This window comes from Electrophorus electricus, chromosome 7 (assembly GCF_041902795.1).
Source record: "Electrophorus electricus isolate QZ-2024a chromosome 7, ASM4190279v1, whole genome shotgun sequence".
Taxonomy (NCBI): Eukaryota; Metazoa; Chordata; class Actinopteri; order Gymnotiformes; family Gymnotidae; genus Electrophorus; species Electrophorus electricus.
The window spans coordinates 12,928,998-12,952,318 of NC_137503.1; the positions used below are offsets into that span (position 1 = coordinate 12,928,998).

General features: G+C 44.3%; 2 protein-coding genes across 6 annotated transcripts; both read left to right on the plus strand.

The window, feature by feature from the left end:
* The first annotated feature begins 254 nt into the window (after positions 1-254).
* ddx27 (DEAD (Asp-Glu-Ala-Asp) box polypeptide 27) lies at positions 255-8,682 on the plus strand. Its single transcript, XM_027000746.3, has 21 exons — positions 255-605; positions 733-882; positions 1,016-1,075; positions 1,162-1,357; positions 1,484-1,533; positions 1,800-1,886; positions 2,190-2,295; positions 3,405-3,578; positions 3,755-3,905; positions 4,165-4,264; positions 4,594-4,735; positions 4,830-4,983; positions 5,151-5,232; positions 5,659-5,836; positions 6,066-6,172; positions 6,260-6,356; positions 6,444-6,535; positions 7,211-7,331; positions 7,483-7,579; positions 7,674-7,745; positions 8,230-8,682. Exons 1-21 carry the CDS (start codon positions 519-521, stop codon positions 8,243-8,245), a joined length of 2,319 nt encoding a protein of 772 aa, XP_026856547.2. The 5' UTR covers positions 255-518; the 3' UTR covers positions 8,246-8,682.
* A 287-nt stretch (positions 8,683-8,969) lies between these two features.
* On the plus strand, positions 8,970-19,917 carry znfx1 (zinc finger, NFX1-type containing 1). 5 transcript variants are annotated; one of them, XM_081718064.1, is made up of 15 exons: positions 8,970-9,074; positions 9,849-9,953; positions 10,106-11,592; positions 11,785-12,071; positions 12,245-12,486; positions 12,768-12,890; positions 13,138-13,286; positions 13,533-13,676; positions 13,939-14,056; positions 14,314-14,591; positions 14,822-14,961; positions 15,228-15,528; positions 16,646-16,756; positions 16,877-16,972; positions 17,109-19,917. In XM_081718064.1, the coding sequence occupies exons 2-15, from the start codon at positions 9,914-9,916 to the stop codon at positions 19,554-19,556; spliced, it is 5,964 nt and encodes a 1,987-aa protein (XP_081574190.1). In that variant the 5' UTR covers positions 8,970-9,074; positions 9,849-9,913; the 3' UTR covers positions 19,557-19,917. The 5 variants fall into 5 exon arrangements, with proteins under 5 accessions (XP_081574190.1, XP_081574189.1, XP_081574191.1 ...); XM_081718063.1 differs by having other exon boundaries at positions 9,069-9,209; XM_081718065.1 differs by lacking the exon at positions 8,970-9,074 and adding an exon at positions 9,081-9,303.
* Positions 19,918-23,321: the final 3,404 nt, after the last annotated feature.

A 23,321-nucleotide genomic window follows, 5' to 3' on the forward strand; every position in this document is an offset into this window, starting at 1 on the left:
CCTCTGCAAGAGTTTATACAGAATATTATATGTCAGGTAAATTATATCGGTTCCTGAATTCTAAACCTCATTACTTCTACATTTTTTTTTTTTTCGAAAAGGTTCTTTTATCTTAACTTTATGCAGTCTCATATTTGTATTCGGCATACAACTCCGTCTCCATCTAGCTCTGTTCCGTTTCTCGACCTAAGAGGGCAGTATTGCTAAGAAATGAACGGCTTTGGGTGACGTTGAAAGCAGGCGAGAACATGACGTACTTCCTGAACGTTTTTCAACACACGTGTGTTGAGGGTAGGATGTCTAGATAGTACGTGTTGACACTTATTTGTTTATTTTATTTTATTTTTTTTTACATTTGCCTGTTATTTTTAGCCTATTAATAAACTTTACAATTGGCATCATACAGAATACTCTGCGGTCTTGACACTTTCCTGCTAGACAGCTTTCTTTGGCAAATGCTAGTTACTTGGCTAGCTGGCTAGCTAGTGTGGTCTGAAGACAAAGTTATTGCCAGCAATATGTTGTCAGATTTTGATCTGATTGGGACCATTCAGGATGAGGCAGATGTACCCGAGGAGAACGAATCAGAGTCTGATGCTGAAGAGGTCGGTACCTGTCTGTCCGCTAACTAAAAAAATGGCATGCTTTTTTTTGTGAAAAAAAAGTTGCTAGATAACTATCTTAGTAGCTCACTTGTTTGCAAACACGAAAACTTCACTGTAAAATATACAGGAACAGCCAATTGTTTTGAATAAGGAGAAGCGAGCGTTGAAAGGACGGGGCAACAGCGACTTCAATGTCGACTTTGAGTTTGGAGAGAGAGATGGACTGTACAGCGAAGACTGGGCGATGGCGGATGTTATGGCCCAACTCAAAAAGAGGGTAAGGGCATAATCTCATAAAGTCAGTCTCATCTGATTTCATAAACTCTAAGTGATGGACACGTCAGATGGACACTTAACAGCATTCACGAAGTCACCCAGTTGATTTAGCCTCGTCACTATTTGTTTTTCAGAAAGCACCCACCACACTGGATGAGAAGATAGAAAAAGTGCGTAAAAAGCGCAAAATCGAGGTAAGTCCGAGACACCAGATGCAGTTTTTAAAGATGCAATGTTTGATTGCATTATGCCTCTCACTTACTAATCTGATGGCATTCAGGAAAGGGCTCAGAAAGAGGGCACAAAAACAGGTGCTCCGCTTGCTGAGGAAGAGCGGGAGGGTGAGGTTGATGATGAAGATAGTGATGATGCCAAAGATGAAGTTGGTGACAAAGAAACTGCTGATGGGGATGATGATGGAGGGAGTGATGAAGAGGATGAATTTTCTTCAGGAGATGAAGTCCTCAAAAAAGCAGGTAAGGCCTATATTGGCAAGTAACATCTGACTCCTAATGTACTTTGGTATATAACAGGTGTATAACAGAGTTAGCCTGTGTTTATCTGTTCTTCACACATGCACACTTTTTGTTTGTTCTCCACAGATACAGTCAGAGAAAAAGGCAAGAAAGGCCAAAAGAAGGCTGCAGAAGAGGCAAGTCATGAACAGATTTTTCCTTGACTTTTGCAGTGATTTGTGTTTCTCGTCCTTTTCCTGAAGTACCTCTGTATTCTCAGCTCCCAACACACCCAACTAAACACAACAGCTACTTAAGCCCTTCATGATGTTAAAATGGGTGTGTTGGTGTAGGATAAACACTAAAATATGAAAGTCAAGTGACTTCTTTTCTCAGGCTTGGAAACCCCAAACTGTAGGCTGTGTCTGTCCGGTTGTTGAGTTTCAGTCTTTTGTCTTTTTAGCAACCTGAAGCATTTTTTGAAGATGCATCACAGTACGACGAGAGCCTCACATTCCAGGACATGAATCTGTCCCGACCACTGCTGAAGGTCAGACGTTATGCTTTTGAGAAATGGGTTTATTAAAATTACCCACAAAATCAGTGAGTTCAGTGATCCAGATATTTGAAATAACAGTGAAGGACTGCACTTGTTCCACAGCAGTTAAATTCAGTATGTGTGAGATCCAAATTATATTTGAACCACACACCTGTGTGTACCATTTTTTCCGTCAGCGTGAATGACAGATGTGGCTAATGCAAACTGGATTGTTTCCACCTAGGAACTGCTTCTTTGAAGATGTGCTCTGGACAAACATGTTATTTATGCTTAGCTGTTGTGTGGTTTCCACAGGCCATCACTACCATGGGCTTCAGGCAGCCCACACCGATCCAGAAGGCCTGTGTGCCTGTGGGTCTGCTGGGCAAGGATGTCTGTGCCTGTGCTGCTACAGGAACTGGTAAGTTAGAAGTGTGGGGCCAGCTTTTATTTACACTCTATAGGAAAAGGAGAATGTCCTGTATTTATAGTATATATTCTATCTATGTGGTCATTTATGTTTTGTCACACATCTCAGACTAAGTGTCATTAATCAGAGATGCTGAGAAGCATGCGCGGTTCATTTCTTCATACATCAGAATATAGAGATAGAAAAGCAGGACCATTTGGTGATTAACATATTCTCAAGAATTGAGTCTTGTTCCAGAAAGAATATTTGCCTATCATCAAAACAAAAAGCATGTCTGACCATAGACCAAATAAAAACAAAAGCAGTAATGAAAGATCATAAATGGTCGAAGCAATCATGGAAAATTACAATGGAACGTAAAAGAGGAACTCCTTTGCAGAAATGTGTTCCATCCAGGATTAAAAATATCTATAGGGCAGAAACTAGTAAATCTGTTTCACCTGGTTTACTTGCGGAGCATCTTACACCTATGTCAGAATCAAATATGTTCAGAAAACATCTCTTTGTATGGAATTCCAACATTGTTAGAATCTAATGTGTAGGTACAGTTTCAGTGTCTTGTCACAAAGAATTAGACCTGTTTTCTTTTGGCTATGTGACTACCTTTTGGCAGAAAAATAAGTCAACGCATTTTTTTGGTGGGTCATTATGGCAGTTTACCGTGCCACCCTGACTCACTGTGCCTATTGGGGATACTGTGTGATGTAAATCCTAGCACAGACTACCAGGTGTATGTATGGTATATTACTTCTGTGATCCCAACATCAGTGCTGATGTATCGCAAAAGGATGTTTGTTACTGGAAGCAAAAATTAAAAAGAAAAATATACATATTTTTAATTAAATGAAAAATAGTTTTGTTGGATGAGCGAGGAACAGTGCACATGATCTATAAAGTTCCAGTAACACATTGCACACCTTGATGGTGTTGGTATCGGTCATGTGAACAGTCTTGGTGTGAAGCAGTTGTGTGCTCATGCTTGGCATCTGATTTAAACAAAATACATAAATAAAAGGCTCACCAGACCAGCCATGGCTTTAATGATGCACTGGTCACTGATCAGCTAAATCAGTCCCTCTCCCTACTCCACCCTTCCCCAGGGAAGACTGCGGCCTTCATGCTCCCAGTTCTGGAGCGCCTCCTCTACAAGCCGAGGGAGACGCAGGTGACCCGGGTATTGGTGCTGGTACCCACCAGGGAGCTGGGTATCCAGGTGCACTCTGTGACTCGCCAGCTGGGCCAGTTCACCAACATCACCTGCTGCCTTGCCGTGGGTGAGTGAGGGTTTTCGTAATTAAACTGGCTGAAGCCAAGAGCACTCTTATCGTTCGTAATGTTCTGCATTGTCATTCAGAGGATTTTTGTATTAACTGAGATGCTGCTGGTAGTAGCTGGGCGTAGCTGTTTTCTTCCATGTCACGTCAGTGATGTCTCCTCCACCTGTGCACAGGTGGCTTGGACCTGAAGTCACAGGAAGCGGCCCTGAGGGCAGGACCGGATATCCTGATCGCCACGCCCGGCCGCTTGATCGACCACTTGCACAACACTCCGTCTTTCGAGCTCAGCCAGATCGAGATCCTCATTCTGGACGAGGCAGACCGGTGAGGACGGCTATGGCAGGATGACCATACTTTGATTCTTTGTCGAGAGTCTAACATTCTAGCAATTCTCAGTTTGGTGTACAGTTTAATATGTAGAATATGTAGGACTTGAATGGGCTGAACAGCCTCTGTACATAGTAAGCAGCTATAGTCTTGGCACTTGATTGGTTAAGGCTTTTCAGCTTTTTTTTTTTTTGAGAGAGATAGAATGTGCATGGTTGTTTTATTTGTTGGCCATTTTCTTCCCATGTGTGTACAGGATGTTGGATGAGTACTTCGAAGAGCAGATGAAGGAGATTATCCGCCTGTGCTCCTACCAGAGACAGACGATGCTGTTCTCTGCCACCATGAGTGAGGAGGTAACTGGCTTTCTTAATGACCCAGAGATGGTGCCAACAGCAGAGGTCTGTTCTGATGGCTGAGCACACACATGCAGGCCACGCAGTCATCATTAACCACTACAGCTCTCCTCTGTGTTCAGGCTACAGGTGTACTCACTCCAGTTTGGACATGCTTGTACGATGTTGTAGGGTTAAACTTGTGAAAATGAACACTGCTAGTTAGCTGTGAGTCGTGAAAGGCAGGTGTCATCAGTTGGAGTTCAGGAGAAGTCATGTCTGCACATACTATTATGAGCAAAGCATGTGTGGGAGAGAGTCTCATGGCTGTGTGTGCGTGTGTGGAATAGGTGAAAGACTTGGCCTCGGTCTCACTGAAGCAGCCAGTGCGCATCTTCGTGAACAGCAACACAGACGTGGCACCTTACCTCAGGCAGGAGTTTGTGAGGATCCGTCCAGCCAAGGAAGGGGACAGGGAGGCCATCGTGGCAGGTGAGAGGCCCCCCAGGTTTAGGATGAAGCTTTGGTGGTCTGCCGTAACCAGAGACGAATGGTCATGACTTTGCCCTCCCTGTTGCCCAAACAGCACTCCTCACGCGGACCTTCCAAGATCACGTCATGCTCTTCACACAGACCAAGAAGCAGGCGCACCGCATGCACATCCTCCTGGGCCTCATGGGGTTAAAGGTTGGCGAGCTCCACGGCAACCTGTCTCAAACTCAGAGACTGGAGAGTCTCAGGTACGGGTGCTGACTTTCTGAAGTAGAGAACACCTGAAAGCCATCTTATGAAATTTGACAGTAATCAAAAAGTAATAATGGACTGTATTTGGGAAATTATGCACATCCAGGTTTTAAAGGTGCATTTGTGCAACTTTAAGTCCCTCTCTCTTTTGGACTTCTTTCAGGCGCTTTAAAGATGAACAGATTGACATCCTGGTGGCCACAGATGTAGCAGCCCGAGGTCTGGACATTGAGGGAGTCAAAACAGTAGGTCCATCAACGGCTGTGTAATATTGAGGCATCATATCATTTTGTTTGTATAATTTGGAGTATTCTTGTCTGACCAGACAAGCTGAAGTCTGAGCTCACTTGTCTTTAGTTTCACTCATACTAGAGACGGTTACTGTGGGCTATCAAATGTAGTGAGATGATTATTAGGTCAGGCTTGAGGATTTACCTGAGGATATGCCCTTCTTTTTTTAAAATTATTTTTTTCTTTTTCTTTTTCTCTTATACTTGGCTGGAGTTTGACAGATGCTGCAGTTGCTTTCTCACACCGCTGAATACATCTTTAATTAGCCTGCCCACCAGACAAATGATGATAAACTGATAAAACCTTACCTTTCTCCACACAATTCCACTTCGTGTAAAAAGCCTCATTAGGGTTTAACAGTTCCTTCTGCTACTGCCCAGGTTATAAACTTCACCATGCCCAACACGCTGAAGCACTACGTCCACAGGGTGGGGCGCACAGCGCGGGCAGGAAAGGTGGGCCGCTCTGTTTCTCTGGTGGGGGAGAGCGAGAGGAAGATGCTGAAGGAGATAGTGCGAAAAGCCAAGATGCCTGTCAAAGCTCGCGTTCTGCCCCAAGGTAAAACAGTATGAAATGAGCTACCATAACGGTAAAAGAGTATCATGCAAGCTCATTAATTGTTTGAGTTGGGCAGTTTACTGATCTGTCGTGGAGCAGAAGTTCTCTCTTTTTAGCAACTGAGAATGAGTTTCCTTTTAACCTTGGAATTATTTTTCTGCGGTCCAATGTATTGAGTGGCATGGTAAATGTTCTTCTATGTGCCGGGTGATTGCTGTTTGCGTACCAGAGGTGATTCTGAAGTTCCGGGATCTGATCGAGAAGTTGGAGAAAGACATATATGCTGTGTTGCGTTTGGAGAAAGAAGAAAAAGAGATGGCACAGTCAGAAGCAAAGGTACGGCACTGTAAGTGAGAGACACAAACGCACCGAAATGCAAACGCCTTCTCCGCTCACTGCCACGTTTGGGCATCCGTCATTCAGATCAGCTCAGCACAGAAGCGGCTCACGCAGAAGGCGGACGAGAAGCCACTGGCGAGGACATGGTTCCAGACGCGCGAGGAGAGAAAGAAAGAGCGGAGTGAGTAGGCTTTACCGCACCGGCGGCCCCCAAGCAGGGGTGAGACTGTCCTCATGCTAATGAGTAACGATGAACCCGTCCCCACAGTGAGCAAGGCTCTGCAGGACTTCGACCTGGCTCTAAGAGGGAAGAAGAAACGTGCCCAGTTCTTGAGCGAGGGCAAGAAGAAAGTGCTGTCGGTAGGGGGCTTCTCTTCTGCGACGTGTCTCTTTTGCTGTAGTGTCCACCGCTGTGGTAACTTTTCACGTTTACTCAAAAGGTTTTGCAGTCTGCAAAGTCTGGAAAAGTAAGACATTAAAAAAAACAACAGCAGCAACTTTGACCTAGAAAAATGAGACAATTCAGAAAATGTATTAGGAAAAGTATAGATGTGTTGTCGAAGTAATATAGGTTGGAGTCTGTCTGGTTTTGGGCTGGCTGGTTGGTGGCTGGACTATGACCTGGAGGGTTGCTGGTACCAGAATCCGTATGAATAGCTGTGCCCGTGGGCAAGGCTATGACCCTACTATCCCACAAGATGCCACTCTGCTTGGCAAAGCTAGGCTAATACTGGCTTGGCTACTGTTAGGCATTGAGATGACTATTCATCCACTTTTTTGACAACTGAAATAAGACAAAAAAAGGGAGTCTGGGAAATGTGGAAAAAAGACTTGACAGGGTCTGGAGTTTGTTTATAGAGAAAGGACAGGAAATATGTAAACATGTTACTGATAAGCCACTAGACATACAGTTCATACGTCATTTTGTAACTCTTGTAATGGATGTTTGAGGGTAGCATTTTGTGCATCTTGTAAAGCAGTCAGGATTTTCTTTCACTTTTGTTCTATTTTGCACTTCCTGTGTGTGTCTTCCAGGCTGAAGAGCGAGCTCAGTTTGAGATACTTAAGTCTCAGATGTACGCTGAGCGGGTGGCAAAGCGAGACCGCAAGCCCAAGCGAGCGAGAGCAGTGCCAGAGGACGAGCCAAGAGAGACAGGTCGGCATTGAAGGGGCGGTTCCCTCTTAGCCTCAGCTCTTCGAGCTGTTAGTCAGCTATAATCCACCTTTATGTTTCACCTCCATTTAACCCCCATGTCTAGCCTGCACTGGATTTTCTGATGTTCATCTTTCCATTTTTCTTTTTCCAGCTACCACCAAAAAAGATGGGAAGCCTGCAAAGAAGTCTGTGTTTGACAGAGAACTCACCAACGTTAGCAAGAAAGCTCTGAAGCAGTACAGAGCAGGGTATGGGCCTTAGACATACCCAAATGCTTTAACAGAATCATAATGGCGATGGTTAATTTGGTTGAGTTCTTAACACTCTTTTGCATTCTTGCAGACCTTCTTTTGAGGACAGAAAAAGACTCGGCCACGTTCACAAGAAAGGAGGACGCTTCAAATCCAAAGCCAAGTACGCTGTACATCACTGCTGTTCCCGTCCAACAGATGTGTTGGGAGGGGGGAAAACACTAAGGCCCTGTTTACACTTCCTATTCACATAAGACCAGATCATCATCTAATCAAGACCCCACATGTTTACTCTTGGCCCTTTTTGAAATGTGACATTAGGCCATGAGTTTGGCAGCAAGCTGGCTGCATCACACATGCGCACGCCCACGGGGATCATGATGGCCATGTCCAAACACATTCCGATCATGTGAGGTTACGCTGATATCTTGCATGTATATATGGACAGCATCTGGATGTATGTATTTTAATGCCAAAGGTAAACAAGGCCTAAAGTGCACTCCATAACTGGGAGAGGGAAACACCACTGCACTATATTAGTTGCTTTTATTTCTTCATTTGTATCTTGTTCAGTCTGATCAAGCAATGTCGAAGCTCTAGTTTTGTTCTTTGTGCTGATGAGGTCCTGTTTATCTCTTTGCTTTCAGGTTCAGAAGAAAGTGAGGAGTTTATGCTGGCTGCAGTAACAAAGGCATTTTTGCTCGGGTTTGCCATCATCTTCTGCTTGCAGCTCCCATAAGCTTCCAGATATGAGTGTGGCGGGAAGCAAATCTGCTCTCAGCCTCGCTACAGAAGACAACTTGACCTTCTGCATATTCACCTGTACATTTGTTTGTGGCCGAGAAAACGTGTATTCCACCTTGCATGCTACAGTATAAACTAGGAGCAACAGAAAGCCCAGTTCTCAAATTGGAGGAATCTGACCGTTTGGCACCAGCGTTATTACAACTGATTATGGATGGAGAGAAAACAAGTGGATTTTAGTTCTGTTTGCAACAGTTAAATCTAGTTTGTTATTTGCATTTGTAGTATCTGTGAAATTTGCTTCTTGGCTACAGTCGCAAAATTCTGCGAAGTTATTAAAAACTCGTGGGTCTGAACTCAGTTGCATTTTCATTACTAATGACCATCATTGCTAATAACATTTGAAAATAGCAAAGTACCAAACTGCAGGTCCTGGAGTGATTGTTTATTCTGCGCTCAGACTCGGCACTCTACAGAAATTTTCAGTCCAAAACCTATGTTCTTACTTTTGTAACGGAGATGAAACGTTTCATGTGGGCATTTACGGCAGAGACTCATAAAACGGAACCCTTAAAATGTCGCAAAGCAACAAAGTATTTGCTTTTGCTTTACTGATAGTCACGGGGTTATGAGTCAACGCGTTCACCTACGGAGTCCCATTAACTCGAAATCGAAACTCAGTCGGTATTTAAAGGCGTAGCGAGAACGTCCCATCAACAGAAAGGAAGAGATGCCATGAACTGAACAGGTTCGTTGCTGGGATGTATTAACTACACGACCAATCTAGATAACCCTTTTATTTTTATATAAAATTATATTTTTTAATGAGATATTCCGGGAGAAAATACGATTTTGGATTTAGATTGTCCCCTCGAGAGTGACGGTATAACCTTTATTTTGTACGTTATTTCCTGGAAAATGGAAGAGAGAGCAGCTTTAGCGAATGTCAAGAATAAAATCAATTTTACCGCTATTAAGTATGTAAGGACACGAGTGGAGTCGGTGTAGTATTTATGATGATTAATTTATTTGTCTATTTGTCTATTTGTTTGCATCGACATCTCAGGAAGAGGGTTAAGAATAAGTTGGCTACTTGCCACATTGTGGAAAGCGTCGGCATACTAATAATATTTCGTGTGCTTATATTTTTGTCGTGGTGTGTTTGTTGCATTAATGCAGTTAGGAGGAATTTACTTGTTCACCTGGTGTTAAAAATGATTAGTGATGTGATAGAATATAACCCGATCGAGTATTGTGCGAATTAGAATCTCACGGATAGTTAATCTGAACTTGTAACGATAATGTTGTTAAAACCGTAATAATGCTGTGAAAAAAAAATCGGGTTGTTCATGCTTTCATGTGTGTGTTGAAATGGCCTGCCTTAGAAATTGCCTGCCTACTGCCCCTTCAGGATATCTAGAGAATTATCTTCTCTTACCTTAGAGTATGTGGATCAGGAACCGAGTTTGAACCTAATTTCAAAATCAGTGAGGTCTTTTTCATTATGTGTTCATCGTAACAGTGTATGTCCACTGGATAACCTTTACTCTGAAATAGAGGAAAACTGACAGAAATCTCTGCTGAAGAATGGACAACCAAAACAAGTGGAAAAGACATCAAAGACGAGGTGATTAGCCAAGACGTCTATCTGTCTCTTCTTCCTTTTGTTGTTCTTCTTTTCAGAATATGATTCATAATTTGGTTTCACTCATTTAATCCTGATGCCGATTTACCTTTTTTTTTTCTTTCTTTCTTTTTTTTTTTTTCTTTTTTTTTTAGCTTCCACAGGTCCAGAGCATGGACAAAGACAGGAAATTGGAGTATCTAATCAGCAAAGAGATGCTAGAAGTTCCAGAGGAGGGGCTGCAGGTGGAGGTGGCAGAGGAGGTGCAGCAGGTGGAGGAGCATGTGGAAGTGGTAGAGAAGGGCGAGCAGGGAGAGGAGCAGGTGGAGGTGGTAGAGGAGGGGGAACAGGTGGAGGTGGTAGAGGAGGGGGAGCAGGGAGGGGAGCAGGTGGAGGTGGTAGAGGAGGGGGAGCAGGGAGGGGAGCAGGTGGAGGTGGTAGAGGAGGGGGAGCAGGGAGGGGAGCAGGTGGAGGTGGTAGAGGAGGGGGAGCAGGGAGGGGAGCAGGTGGAGGTGGTAGAGGAGGAGGTTCAGGAGGTGTGAACAGGGGTGGCACAGAGGGGGATTGGAGAGTGAGAAGTGAGAGGAGAGGAGAAAACAATGGAAACCAAAGGCTGGATGTTGCGAGGGAGACAGACAGAGTTGGAGAGGTTCAGAGAGGAAGAGCAGGACAAGACAGAGGAGGGGCTCCAAGAGGGAGGGGACCTGGTGGGAGAGGGAACAGCAGAGACGGAGCCCTGGAGATACGTAAACTTGGGTACAAAACGCTGGAGGAGCTGCTGGAGAAAGACACATCTGTGGTGGCCATTACCCTCTCATCCAGTCCAGGCTTGCGCGCTTTGCTGGAGGAGAAGCCCATGCGGCAGGACCTTGTACAGCTGCTCTGTCAGGTATTTCGCAAGGCCTTTCAGGCCAAGAATGACCGCAGGACAGTGCTTCATGTAGCCCAGACAGTCAAGGACTCTGGCTTCTTCCAAACCATGCTTCCTCTCTATGTGACTGGGATGATGTCTGCTTACAACCCAGATCGGAGGCAGCAGTACCCACTGCACTTGGAAAACATCATTAGCCTCCTGATGGACATGGTCAGTATGTTCCCCTCCAGCTCCATCCTCTCCGTGTCCATGCTGGTGGCTGTCTTGAAACCAGTGGTCAACCAGCTACGAGCATCTGGGACAGATGTCCCTGCCAGTGTTGACAATGACCTAGAGAAGATCCAGGGCCTGGTTGATCACCTTCAGAAGAAAGCAAGGGAGGGCACCTTACGTTCAGACAATTACACTGTCCTAATAGGCAATGAACCAGGGGAGGATGACTTCAGGAGCATGGCAGTCTATCCAACCCCTGAAGAATTCCACCAGGACCAAAAGCCATTGCTGCGGCCCAACGTTATGTGGCAAAGCTATCCCAGTGCTCATATCTACCTGGATACTCATTTTAGGCTTTTGAGAGAGGACTTTGTGAGGCCGCTACGTGAAGGCATCAGGCAGCTGCTTGAAAGTCAGCATGATGAGAGTGGTGAGCCAATGAGAAAAAGGCGTTTCGATGATATCAGAGTCTACTTTGACACCAGAGTCATCGTACCACTCTGTACCCCATCGGGCATTGCCTACAAAGTGCAGTTCGACCCCCGACCCTTACAGGTCAGATAATGATAAATATGATAATAAATGAATAATTTTGACACTATGATTATTTTAAATTCATTTTCACATTAAGTACAAGTATGAATGTTTCTTGTTAAAATGTTCATAGGTGATAAATAACATTCATTAATCAGTGTTTTTCCTGAGAAGTTACAGGGAATAAAATGAGAGCTATGCACTGTTTTGCAGTTTGTACGTTGGGAGAATTCCAAACGACTTCTGTATGGGTCCCTGGTCTGCCTGTCTATGGACAATTTTGAAACATTCCTCTTTGCCACGGTTGCTGATCGTGACCCCAAGAAGCTGAGCGAAGGTCATGTCCAGCTGTGTTTTTCTAGAGAGAGTCAAGCTGAGCTGCTCGAGATCAAGACTTCTCACTCCTTCCTGATGGTGGAGACCACCGCATACTTTGAGGCCTACCGCTATGTCCTGGAGGGACTTCAGGAGCAAGAGGAGGACGAGCTCCCCTTCCAGAGGTGTGCAAAGATTCAAACTGATTTTGTACCCATTTCACCAGCCTTAAAGAGTACCATTTTCCCAATTTTTCCATGACATCTCACAGTCTGCTTGAGTGAGCTTCAGATGGCAGAATGTCACAGTCTCAGATACATATGGTGACACCACTGTTAATTCTAGACTGTTTTTCTAGGTACATAGTGGAATGTAACCCAGATGTCCACCCTCCAGAATACCTCACACGATTTGTGAGGGCGTATGATCTGTCCTGCGTTGCAGCAGAGGACCATCGGGACAGTATCAAACCCTTCAACCCTCTGCAGCCTGATGCATGGCCCACTGAGGAGCAGCTAGGCCTGGATGAGAGTCAGCTCCAAGCCCTTAAACTGGCACTCACTAAAGAGCTAGCTATCATACAGGGCCCACCAGGCACAGGTAGGGAAAATAGGATTTATCATAAATGAAAGCGCCTGTCCAAATGTTCACCAGGCTTCTGAATAGCTGGACCTCTACAGATCAGTTTCAGCTGTAAAATAATGCCCCTTAATTAAAGACTTAAAATAATTAATGAAAGGAATCTTTGAAAACTTGAACAAATTTGTTTGATTAGGGTTGTGACATAACTCTGCAGGAGGGCAGAGGAGCTTAAACTAATATGGGTTTTTGCTATTGATTGTGTTAACTGCCACTGATACAAGATGTTTTGTTCTCTGAAGGGAAAACATATGTTGGGCTAAAGATCGCACAGGCTTTGCTGGAGAACAGTATGGCATGGTCAAACAGTTCCCCTATGCTGGTGGTCTGCTACACCAACCATGCTCTAGACCAGTTTCTGGAAGGTACCACATGGCTTATATGCTCAATATCTGACATTATCTGTTGTAAATAAGATTATTGTGTTTCAGAATAGCATCGACTGGTTGATATAGCACATATCTTCTTGTCCCTATGCCACCATTGTTCTAACAGAAGCATCAGGCGAACTGTATACCATACATTTAAAGGATCTTTGGAGACTTCAGTAAGTTACTCCATGTTAGAATCCACAGGCTTTGTGATGAGGAGGTTATGATGTCTTGTCCTCAGGTATCCACAGCTTCTTAAAGAAGGGCATCGTGAGGGTTGGAGGGCGCAGTAATAGTGAGATCCTGAAACATTTCTCTCTACGAGAGGTGACCAAGCGGCCTGACTTCCGTCGCAGCCTGCCATCACACCTTAAGAGGGCCCATTCTGAGGTGAACCCCAATTAGTCTGCCTTTAGCCTTCAAGTCTGAACAGATGCACCAATTTGTTTTAGTAGTTTATTTTTAGTATTTTCAGGTTGTTTAGTATTTTCTGTAACATGAGGTAGTTGTATGTTTGTATGTTTACAGTTTTTTTAAAAATGTGTTTCCGAGCCCAAATTCTCATAGTTTAAGCTTTTCTTTCAGTGATGTTAATACTGCTAAATGAAAAAGTGCTGACCTGCTGGTAATTTCCAGATCTATCGGGAGATGAAATTCATGGAGAACCAGATAAAGAGTCAGTCATTACGTCTGGAGTGCAGTCTGCATGGGGTCATTAATGAGCGCTTCCTGTGGCAGCACATGTCTGATGAGCACCGGTACAGTCTGAATCGGCAGCCGGTCAGTACAAGGCCATGCCCCAGTCAGGCAAACAACCAAAAAAAACACTGCTTGTAAATATGTATGGGTTAGCTTCAGTTTCCACTTACAAAAAAGGCTTGCTCTCTGTTTTTATCATAATTTTCATTATCATTATCATTGTTGTCTTCATAATGTTTTGTTTGCTTGTATTTTGGTTGTATCAGCATGTATCAGCAGACAACACAGAATTACTTGTGTGTGTGTTTGTGTATGTCTGTCTGTGTGTCTCTGAATGACACAGATGCAGAATGGATTTGAGAATGTAGGAGGGAAGGTCCCGATAATCATCGAGTGGCTCGACCTGGGTGCATTCATGTTTCAGCAGATGCCATCTCAGCAGGCTCTCCATGGCAACGCAGGTGAGACAAACCAAACAGTAAAATCTGGTAAAGCTGATTATTTTACCAGAGTCCTTAACATATACAATGATCTAACATTCTTTTAATATATGTGTTTTGTCCAGTTCAAAAAAGTATACTTGCAAAAAGTGTATGCAACAGGAACTATGTTACTTGTATCAATTATTTCATGACACTTTCATTACACCACTGATTACCACTAGTACTTTATAGTGTAAAACAAAGAACAACCTCTCCATCTTCTTTCCCTTCCCCAGAAGGGAAGGAGGAGGTTGAGCCCAAAAAGGAAGAGGAGCTGTTGGAAGTGGATGAAGAGGCAGCTCTGATTCAGGCAGAGAGGATCCTTTTTGACGCAGAGCCTTGGGACACATATGGTGACCAGTACAACACAGAGGAGCTCATGGCTCAGCTGGAAGAGCGCACACTGGCCATGAACCTGGAGCAGGCTGAGGACGAGGCCCAAGAGCAACAGGCCCAGGGACAGGCCCAGGCACAGGCCCAGGGTAATAGAACGGTCGATGATGAAAAGTGGCAGGTAAGATGCTTATGGAATAATAGCAATGATTTAACCTTTCAGAATAAGATGGTTTAATAAAAGCTTATTCAAGTATGCTTTCAGGATGAAAAACATTTTAAATCAAAATTTTGATGAATCCATTATTTAATTATTTCTTCATTGTCATTTTTCCCCACTGGTGTTTCAGAGGTAGGTTTGTCTGTGTGTGATCATTCCAACGCCACTCCTCTGCGTTTCTGGTTGTTCAGGTTCAGCGTCACCAGAAGAGGAAGCTGAAGCAGATGGTCAAGAAGGAACTGAGGGAGAGTTCAGCCATGAGCATAAAAGAAGAGGGGCAAGTGAGGAATGTGTGGCAGCTTGAATTGAAAGACAGATGGAGGCTTTACCGGTAATTGCACGCTACTGCAAACGGAAGCAAGTTTTTCTGGAGCTGCACCTTGCAATAGTTATGTTAACCGTGCAATAACATTTTCTCCACTAGATGGCAGGATCTAACCATCAAAGTCATTATAAAAAATTGAAAACCATGGATTTAGAGTTGGATAAACTCATATAAGCAGTAGGTCAGTTAAGGTTAATAATTTGACTACACTCATTCCTGTTTCTCTCTCCTTTTGCGCTGTTCCTTCTTTACCTCCCTTCCTCTCTCCTCAGCCTCTGGATGCAGCGCTACCAGACTGACCTTCGTGAAAAGTCTCTTCATGCTGAGCAAGCCTTTCAGGATGCTGCTGAGCGCCTCGTTGAAATCCGCCGGCGTGAGGACTTGTGCGTGCTCAGGCGTGCCAGAGTCATTGGCATGACAACCACAGGGGCCGCCAAATACCGCCAGGCCCTGCAGGAGCTCCACCCAAGGCTGGTGATCGTGGAGGAGGCCGCCGAGGTCCTGGAGGCCCACACCATCACCACTCTCAGCCCCGACTGCCAGCATCTCATTCTGATCGGAGATCATCAACAGGTGCAGGCCACACGTCCCAAACACGCTTCTTCTCCACACCATGAATTCACAAAAGCATATTTAATATCTCATTCCTGCCTAAGAGTTGCAGATTTGTTCCTGCTTGAAATGAATCAAGCCCAGAAGTGTAGAGCCAGCATACCATTCATGTTTTATATGCTCCATTTGTGTTTTATATGCTCAAGCACAGCCAGCTCCGCTCACTAGAGCTTCAATTATCTGTAGGGGAAGATGTGAAGTGCACAGAGTTTCCAGGATCAGTATTCAGAGCCATTGATTGCAATTAATTGCATATTTTAGCGTATACACTGGAGATCAAAATTAGAGAACAATTTATGAACACTTGTTTTTTTCAGAAATAATGTAATCTTCATTGGTCAACAATGATTTTTTTGTTAGGGGTATACCATGCCACTAGAACAGTGTTTTACAAAATAACCAAGATATTTCAAAATAAAACCTTTATTTTGCAGAAAACACAATGATCAAAATTACAGAACAGCAATGACTGTAGCACAGAGAAAGATTACAACAAAATTTTCTGAAGGTTAAAACAGTCACCAATCAGCAGGAAGTGTACAGGCCGTTGCTTTGAATAACGTCAGCACATGTGCGGCCACAGGACATCACTAGTCTCTCACGCTGCTCTGGTGTGATTTTGATCCACTCTTCTTGCAATCTCTTCCACAGTTTGGTGACTGTTGTGGGTTTGTCACCAAGAATTTTCTAGAGGTTTTCTATTGGGTTTAGATCAGGACTCTGGGCTGGCCATTTCATTGTTTCAATGTTTTCAGTTTCAAGGAACTGCTTTACCCATTCTCTAAATTTGATCAGTGTTCTTTTTCAATTATCTCATTTAAGTTTTTATACTGTGCTTTAGAATATATACTTTTGAATATACTTTTGAAACTTTTGAAATAAGCTTAAAATACTGATCTTTTACTCCTGCTAGGATAAATTCACATAGGACTACACAGTGACCTTGACATTTAGGAAATTGTATGTTGTTCTCTAATTTTGATCTGCAGTGTAGATCTAGTGCACACAGGAGAACTCATATGCTTACCATTTATGAATACCCTATAACCGTGACTTTCTCTTGTGTGTTTGTTCACAGCTGAGACCTAGTGCCACAGTCTATGAACTAGCCCAGAACTTCAATCTGGAGGTGTCCATGTTTGAAAGGCTCGTTAATATGAAGTTCCCTTTTGTCAGACTTAACTACCAGGTAATTTTATAAATCTGAACAGCAACTCTTATATCACACAAATCAAAATATTTGTTATACCGCATCATATTCTGTTTTTACCAACCACTGCATTTACTTCTTTTATTGTTATTATTATAGCATCGTATGAGACCAGAAATTGCTCGGCTCTTGACTCCTCATATCTACTCAGAGCTGGAGAATCACCCTTCTGTACTGGAGTATGAAAATATTAGGGTAAGCAGCCTAACTGGCTTATTTATTTCAATTGTGCAACTACATGTGATTGTTTGATACCATATGAGCTGTTAGAACTGTCATTATTTATTCATTACTAAGCATAGTCAAGCTTAACATTTGTCTTTTCTGGTAGGGGGTTCTCACAAACCTTTTCTTTGTGGACCACAAGTTCTCTGAGTTGGAAATAAAGGATGGCCGAAGTCACCAAAACGTTCAGGAGGCTAATTTTGTGGTGGCACTGTGCCGCTACCTATTGTGTCAGGAATACCAGCCCTCTCAGATCACTATCCTCACCACCTACACTGGCCAGCTCTACTGTTTACGCAAGCTCATGCCCGCCAAGGAGTTCTCAGGGGTCAAAGTTCATGTTGTTGACAAATACCAAGGTGAGGAGAACGATATTGTCATATTGTCACTGGTGCGCAGCAATGCTCAGGGCAAGGTTGGCTTCCTGAAGATACCGAACCGCGTTTGTGTTGCACTTTCTCGCGCCAAGAAGGGGCTGTACTGCCTGGGGAACACGGAAATGTTTAGCCAGGTGAAGTTGTGGAGCAACATCCTTCACACTCTGCGGGAGAAAGATCAGGTGGGTCGCGCTTTGACCCTGAGTTGCCAGAACCACCCAGAAACATGCACCCAGGTGGCCTGCGCCAACGACTTTTTAAAAGTCCCAGAAGGTGGGTGCAACAAGCCCTGTGAATACCGCCTAGACTGTGGTCACGTCTGCATCCGCATGTGTCACCCATACGACACCGAGCACAAGAAATACAAGTGCAATAAAAACTGCACCAAGGTGTTGTGTGAGCTTGGGCACAATTGCCCACGTCTGTGCTATCAGGAGTGTGGAAAGTGCAAGGTACCCATAGAGAAGGTTATTCCAAAGTGCCAACACAATCAGTGGATGCCCTGCCATGTGGATCCTAATTCGTTCCTCTGCATGGTGCCGTGTGAGAAGAAGCTGTCTTGTGGCCACCCATGTCAAGCGACCTGTGGACAGCCATGCACTGCCTTTTGCAAAGTCAAAGTTCCCATGACTCTAAAATGTGGACACACCCAGGTCGAGCCATGCCACGTCTCCACGGACCCCACAAGATGCCCACCCTGCAGAACCCCATGTGGCACCATCCTGAAGTGTGGTCATGTCTGCTTGGGGACCTGCCACAAATGTCGCCATGGGCGTCTACACAGTGCCTGCAAGCATCAGTGCCAGCGCATTCTTCCATGCGCACACCAGTGCAAGGTGCCCTGCACAAGGAACTGCCCGCCTTGCACAGTGCCCTGTCAGAACCGCTGCATTCATAGCACGTGTAAGAGGCAGTGCGGCCAGCCCTGCGTCCCGTGCATGGAGCCTTGTGGGTGGACGTGCCCCCACCAGAGCTGCAGCAAACTCTGCCACGAGCCGTGCGACCGGCCTCCGTGCAAGGAGAAATGCAATGAGACACTGCCCTGTGGGCATCCCTGCATAGGGCTTTGTGGAGACCCGTGCCCAGATAAGTGCAGAGTGTGCCATTATGAGGAAGTGACCGAGATCTTCTTTGGTAACGAACAGGAGCCGGACGCTCGCTTTGTTCAGCTGGAGGACTGCAAGCACATCATCGAGTCCACGGCCATGGACCTGTACATGGGCATGGACGAGGACCAGGAAGCTGGCCTGGATCAGCGGGCCATCCGACTCAAGGAGTGTCCCAGGTGCCGCACGCCCATTCGCAGAAATGTGCGCTATGGCCCCCATGTCAACCGCAGCCTGGCAGACATCGAGAAGGTGAAGGAGCAGATCAGAGGTATGCAGTCTGACATCAAATCTAAGCAGGAGGAGCTTCAGTTGTTTCTGAAGGGGAAGAAGAACCTTATTGCGCACTTCTATCAAGAATATGTTCAAATCGGAGATAAGCTTCAGGAGTCTTGCCTGTCTCTTCAAGACCTCTGGCACCAGGAGATGTTGATATCGTTCCTCGAGAGTATTGGGAAACTGCTGCAGATGCAGAGTGATTGCACAGCTTCACTGGAGGCTGACTTGTTGTCATCGCGCTGTAAAGAATGCCTCCAGTTCATGCTTGATGCTTCGCAAAGATTCTCTGAGCAGCAGGTTGAAGATCTTGAGTGTGAAGTGAAGAGACTCTCCTACGTGGCTGATCTCAGTGTCCGCTGTGAGATGGCTAAATCAAGGGAGCTCGGAATCAGAGTCAGCTCCGAGGTGAGGCGGGCGTGGAAGCTTCTGGAGCATCCAGGGCCATTCACTGAGTTGGATGAGTTTGAACTGAAGGACATTTTCAAGCAGCTGGAGACTGAGCTTCCACACAGTGGCCTGGGTATCACAGAGAAAGAGAGAGTGATGATCATCAAGGCCATGAATCTGAAATTGGGTCATTGGTATAAGTGTCCTAATGGCCACATATATGCCATTGGGGAATGTGGGGGTGCTATGGAAAAGCGTGCGTGTCCTACATGTGGTGCTGTGATTGGTGGAGCCAACCACTCTCTCGCTGAGGGGAACTCTGTGGCAACAGAGATGGATGGGGCACGGCATCCTGCCTGGTCAGAGGCCGCCAACATGCTCAACTTTGACCCTCGTAACTTTTAAATTCATATATGTTGCCTACTTTTGTCCTGCTTGCACTTAGATGGGATTATTGTTTCATTCATATCAAGAATAATGGAATAAAAATATCACTGGCACACTTACACTTATCGTCATGTAAGACTTGCTTTTGGTTTTTAAAGATACTATTCATAATTGTTTTGGAGACTATAAATTTATGCATTTGAATAATGACTTCTTAGACAGGGCACGTTATTCTGATTTTACCATTATTTACCATCGTAGGCTCTTAGCAGACAGTGAAGACTTCATTTGTGCATCTTTTTTTAACCAGTAGGGGGCAGGGGCGTACTGGTGACTTAATTGAGAACAAGAAATCCACAAATAAATGAAATGAAAAATGCATCACGGCTTGACTAGCATTTGTGGAAGTTGGTGCATGTGCGTATGTTCACATATAAAGCCCATCCCCTCCTCCTCCTCCTAATTCTTTCTCTCATCAGGATTGTTTTCCACCTCTGTAATTCCGACCGTCGACTCCCTCTCTATTTGGAACTTTACCAAGCGCTGGTTTGTGTGCTGTGCAGGAGCTCTCTGAGTCTCACACGTTTGCTCTGTCATAAACAGGCAAGGCAAGGTCAGCAAGTTTGTCTTAAACTTGGGGAGGCCGTTGCACAACTGGCTGGCTAATAGTAAAACATTACCTGTGCTCTCAGCCTCATTTGCGGGCTGCCAGGTATTGGCGTGGCTCTGGCTGTCGTCTTGCGGGTGATGGGCTGCAGGGATGGGTTCCATTTAAGCTGTTTTGTGGGAGCTTACATCAGTTTAGCACATGATGAATGTAGCTTCGTGACAGCGTAAACTCCACTGTAAATTCACTGCTTTCTCCCTTTTTAGTGGAAAAATAGAAAAACAAAAAACAGACACCAAGGACAAAAGAAGATTTGATTCAGAATTGGAGAGAAAAATAAGGAAACAAATGGATATTTGTCAGTAGTTTTAAAGGCAGGTTGAATGGATACTTGTAGTTTCAGAAGTAGGTTAAGTGGATACTTGTAGTTTCAGAAGTAGGTTAAATGGATACTTGTAGTTTCAGAAGTAGGTTAAATGGATACTTGTCAGTAGGTTTAGAGGCAGGTCAGGGAGAAAGTGATTGCTTGAAAAAACCCCAAAACAACATACACATAAAAGTGACCTATAATATCCTCAGGGGTTCTCAATGTCATCTGTCATGCTTCTTTTTGGAAAAGCTCTGTCGCTTAGCAGGGAGTCGTTTGGCAGAGTGTTTCACACTGATGTGCTGCTCTGATATGACTTCTAAAGTAGATTATGAAAGGACTGAAGCATGACACATGATTTGGGGCAGAGGGAGTATGGATGATTCTCCCAATAATGAATCACTGTCATTGTGGATAATGGGTTGTAGTGAGGGGCGGGTTGTCGAGGTTATGCTTAAATGACCCACAGATTGGACTGGAGTTTAGAGAAGTGGACCTTACCTGGCACTCTTTGTGCTAATTGTAATATTAAATTATGTTAACTGTGTATGCATACACATGTACAAAAAAACAAAAACTGAAATATGTGAATTAGTTGTAACAAACATGGACTGCTCAAATGCTTTTGAACAAATCTGTGCACTATAGGTAACATGGACATCAAGTACCTAACATAGAGAGCATACATGGAAAATGAGGGCTTGAGACTGGTCGAATTGGCCTGCTTGAGCTGAAATGTCTAATAGTAACAGATGAATAACAACGAAGTGTGCTCGGTGCAAGCATCCATAGCCCCCAGGTATGTATGTGAATGCAGAAAGTGGCGTCTGGGTCCATGGCTACAGCTGCGTTCATCAGCCTGTCTGGCTGTTGGGCAGAGCTGATTAAAATTTCATCAGGTCTGGTGGAGACTGGTCCTGTGCTTTCATGAAATAATGTGCATGTAGATGCATAAATATAGATCTACTGTAGTTATAACTCTCTAATTCTTTAGATGGATAGTTTTTATACTTGATAAAGCACAATCCAGTATCTCAGTCTCTCTCTCTCTCTCTCTCTCTCTCTCTCTCTCTCTCTCTCTCTCTCTCTTTTTCTCTCTCTCTCTCTCTCTCTATTTATCTATCTATCACCTCTCACACGTGCACACACACATACCCACCTTGGTCTTCATCATTTGTACTGTATTGGGCCATATTCAAGCAGCCATTATGTCTTGCAAAAAATGCTATTACTAATGATGGATTATAAATTCTTTGAAGTGTCATGTTCAGAAAGGAGGTTGGGTCATCATGTAACAAGGTGTAATCCACAGAAATGGTTCAGGGTGTCCCATCATAAAAAGCTTTCTTGAGAATCTATGAGTTTTAATCTTCATAATAATAGCTAGGAAAAAAGAAAGAAAATTGGATTTTATATAAGTTCTATATTGATCAGAGTGAATGTGCATAGTTAGTGGCACCCCTAATTTCTTTTGTAATGTATATATGGCAATTATTGCCATAACTTCAATTGTTTTCTAGTTTGTTTTCTTTGTATCCATGCTTATTTTCTGATGCAAAATTGTGCCAATGATATAAGTCTATATACCACAGCACCTACCAGTCAAGTTATAAGTGGTGCTTGCTGGACAGTACATGCTGAAGTCCAGTTCTTGATGTCAAGAAGAGCTCTCCTGGTTTTTTATGCATCATACATGATAGGTAATAGGTCTTAAAAAAACCTACTAAATTGTATAATGGAATACTGCTAAAGTAGGAGGAAAATACAACACACAAAATATTTTAAAATTCTCTCTCATCACAACCTTTCAAATGATCCCTATCCTTAAGGAATATCTAATGGATTAAATGTTGTTTTTGATATTGTGCGAGGCATGTTATGTTATGTAACTGTGCAGCCAACTGCCAACTGGTACACTATTTGCTATCTTTATACCTGACTTAACCATATCTTCCTGTGCTCCAACCACAAGTGCCCAGTGTTCTGCATGGTCTCTGACATGCTGGGCCTGTCTCATACCTAACCAGTGCAGGGCCACAACAATGGACCTCCCAGTTGTAAGCATAGCAGCAGCTCTGGGTCAATCCTCTGGAATCATCTGTGTTGCCACCAGCCCTACGCAGACCAGTCCCCTGCAGAAACACGGAAAATAACTGAAGTCAAGTTCAGGACCGGGCCTTTTTGCCTAACAAACAAACTGTGGTGGTTCTCCAATTACTGCGAGTTTCTTCTACATGCTGAAATCTGCCTAGACAGGCACAGGCGTAGTGTCTCTCCTATGTCCCTACACAAAAATATGCACAGTGCCTTTACTAGGTCCCTAGACAGGAACACGCATAGTGCCTTTACTAGGTCCCTAGACAGGAACATGCACAGTGCCTCTACAAGGTCCCTAGACGGGAACACGCAGAGTTCCTTTACTAGATCCCTAGACAGGAACACGCAGAGTGCCTCTATTAGGTCTGTAGATAGGTACATGCACAATGCCTCTCCTGCGTGCCTAGACAGGCACACCCACAGTGCTTCTACTAGGTGAATGCAGACTGCTGAAGAACAGGTCAGAGGACAGCCTTGTTTTGGGTTCTGTCATTTGTGTATGACACTTCTGCTAGGACCCAGCTATGAGGTAATTATTCCAACAGGACCCAACAGCATTAGCCATTTAGTAATAGTCAGCGTCTGACCACCAAGCCACTGATGTATAAAAAGCCCAGCAACACTGCCGGTAGCCTGATGGACTTAGTCATTTGAACACCCACAGCAATACTGCTACTACTTGCCAATGCTGCATTGAGAATATCCACATCCC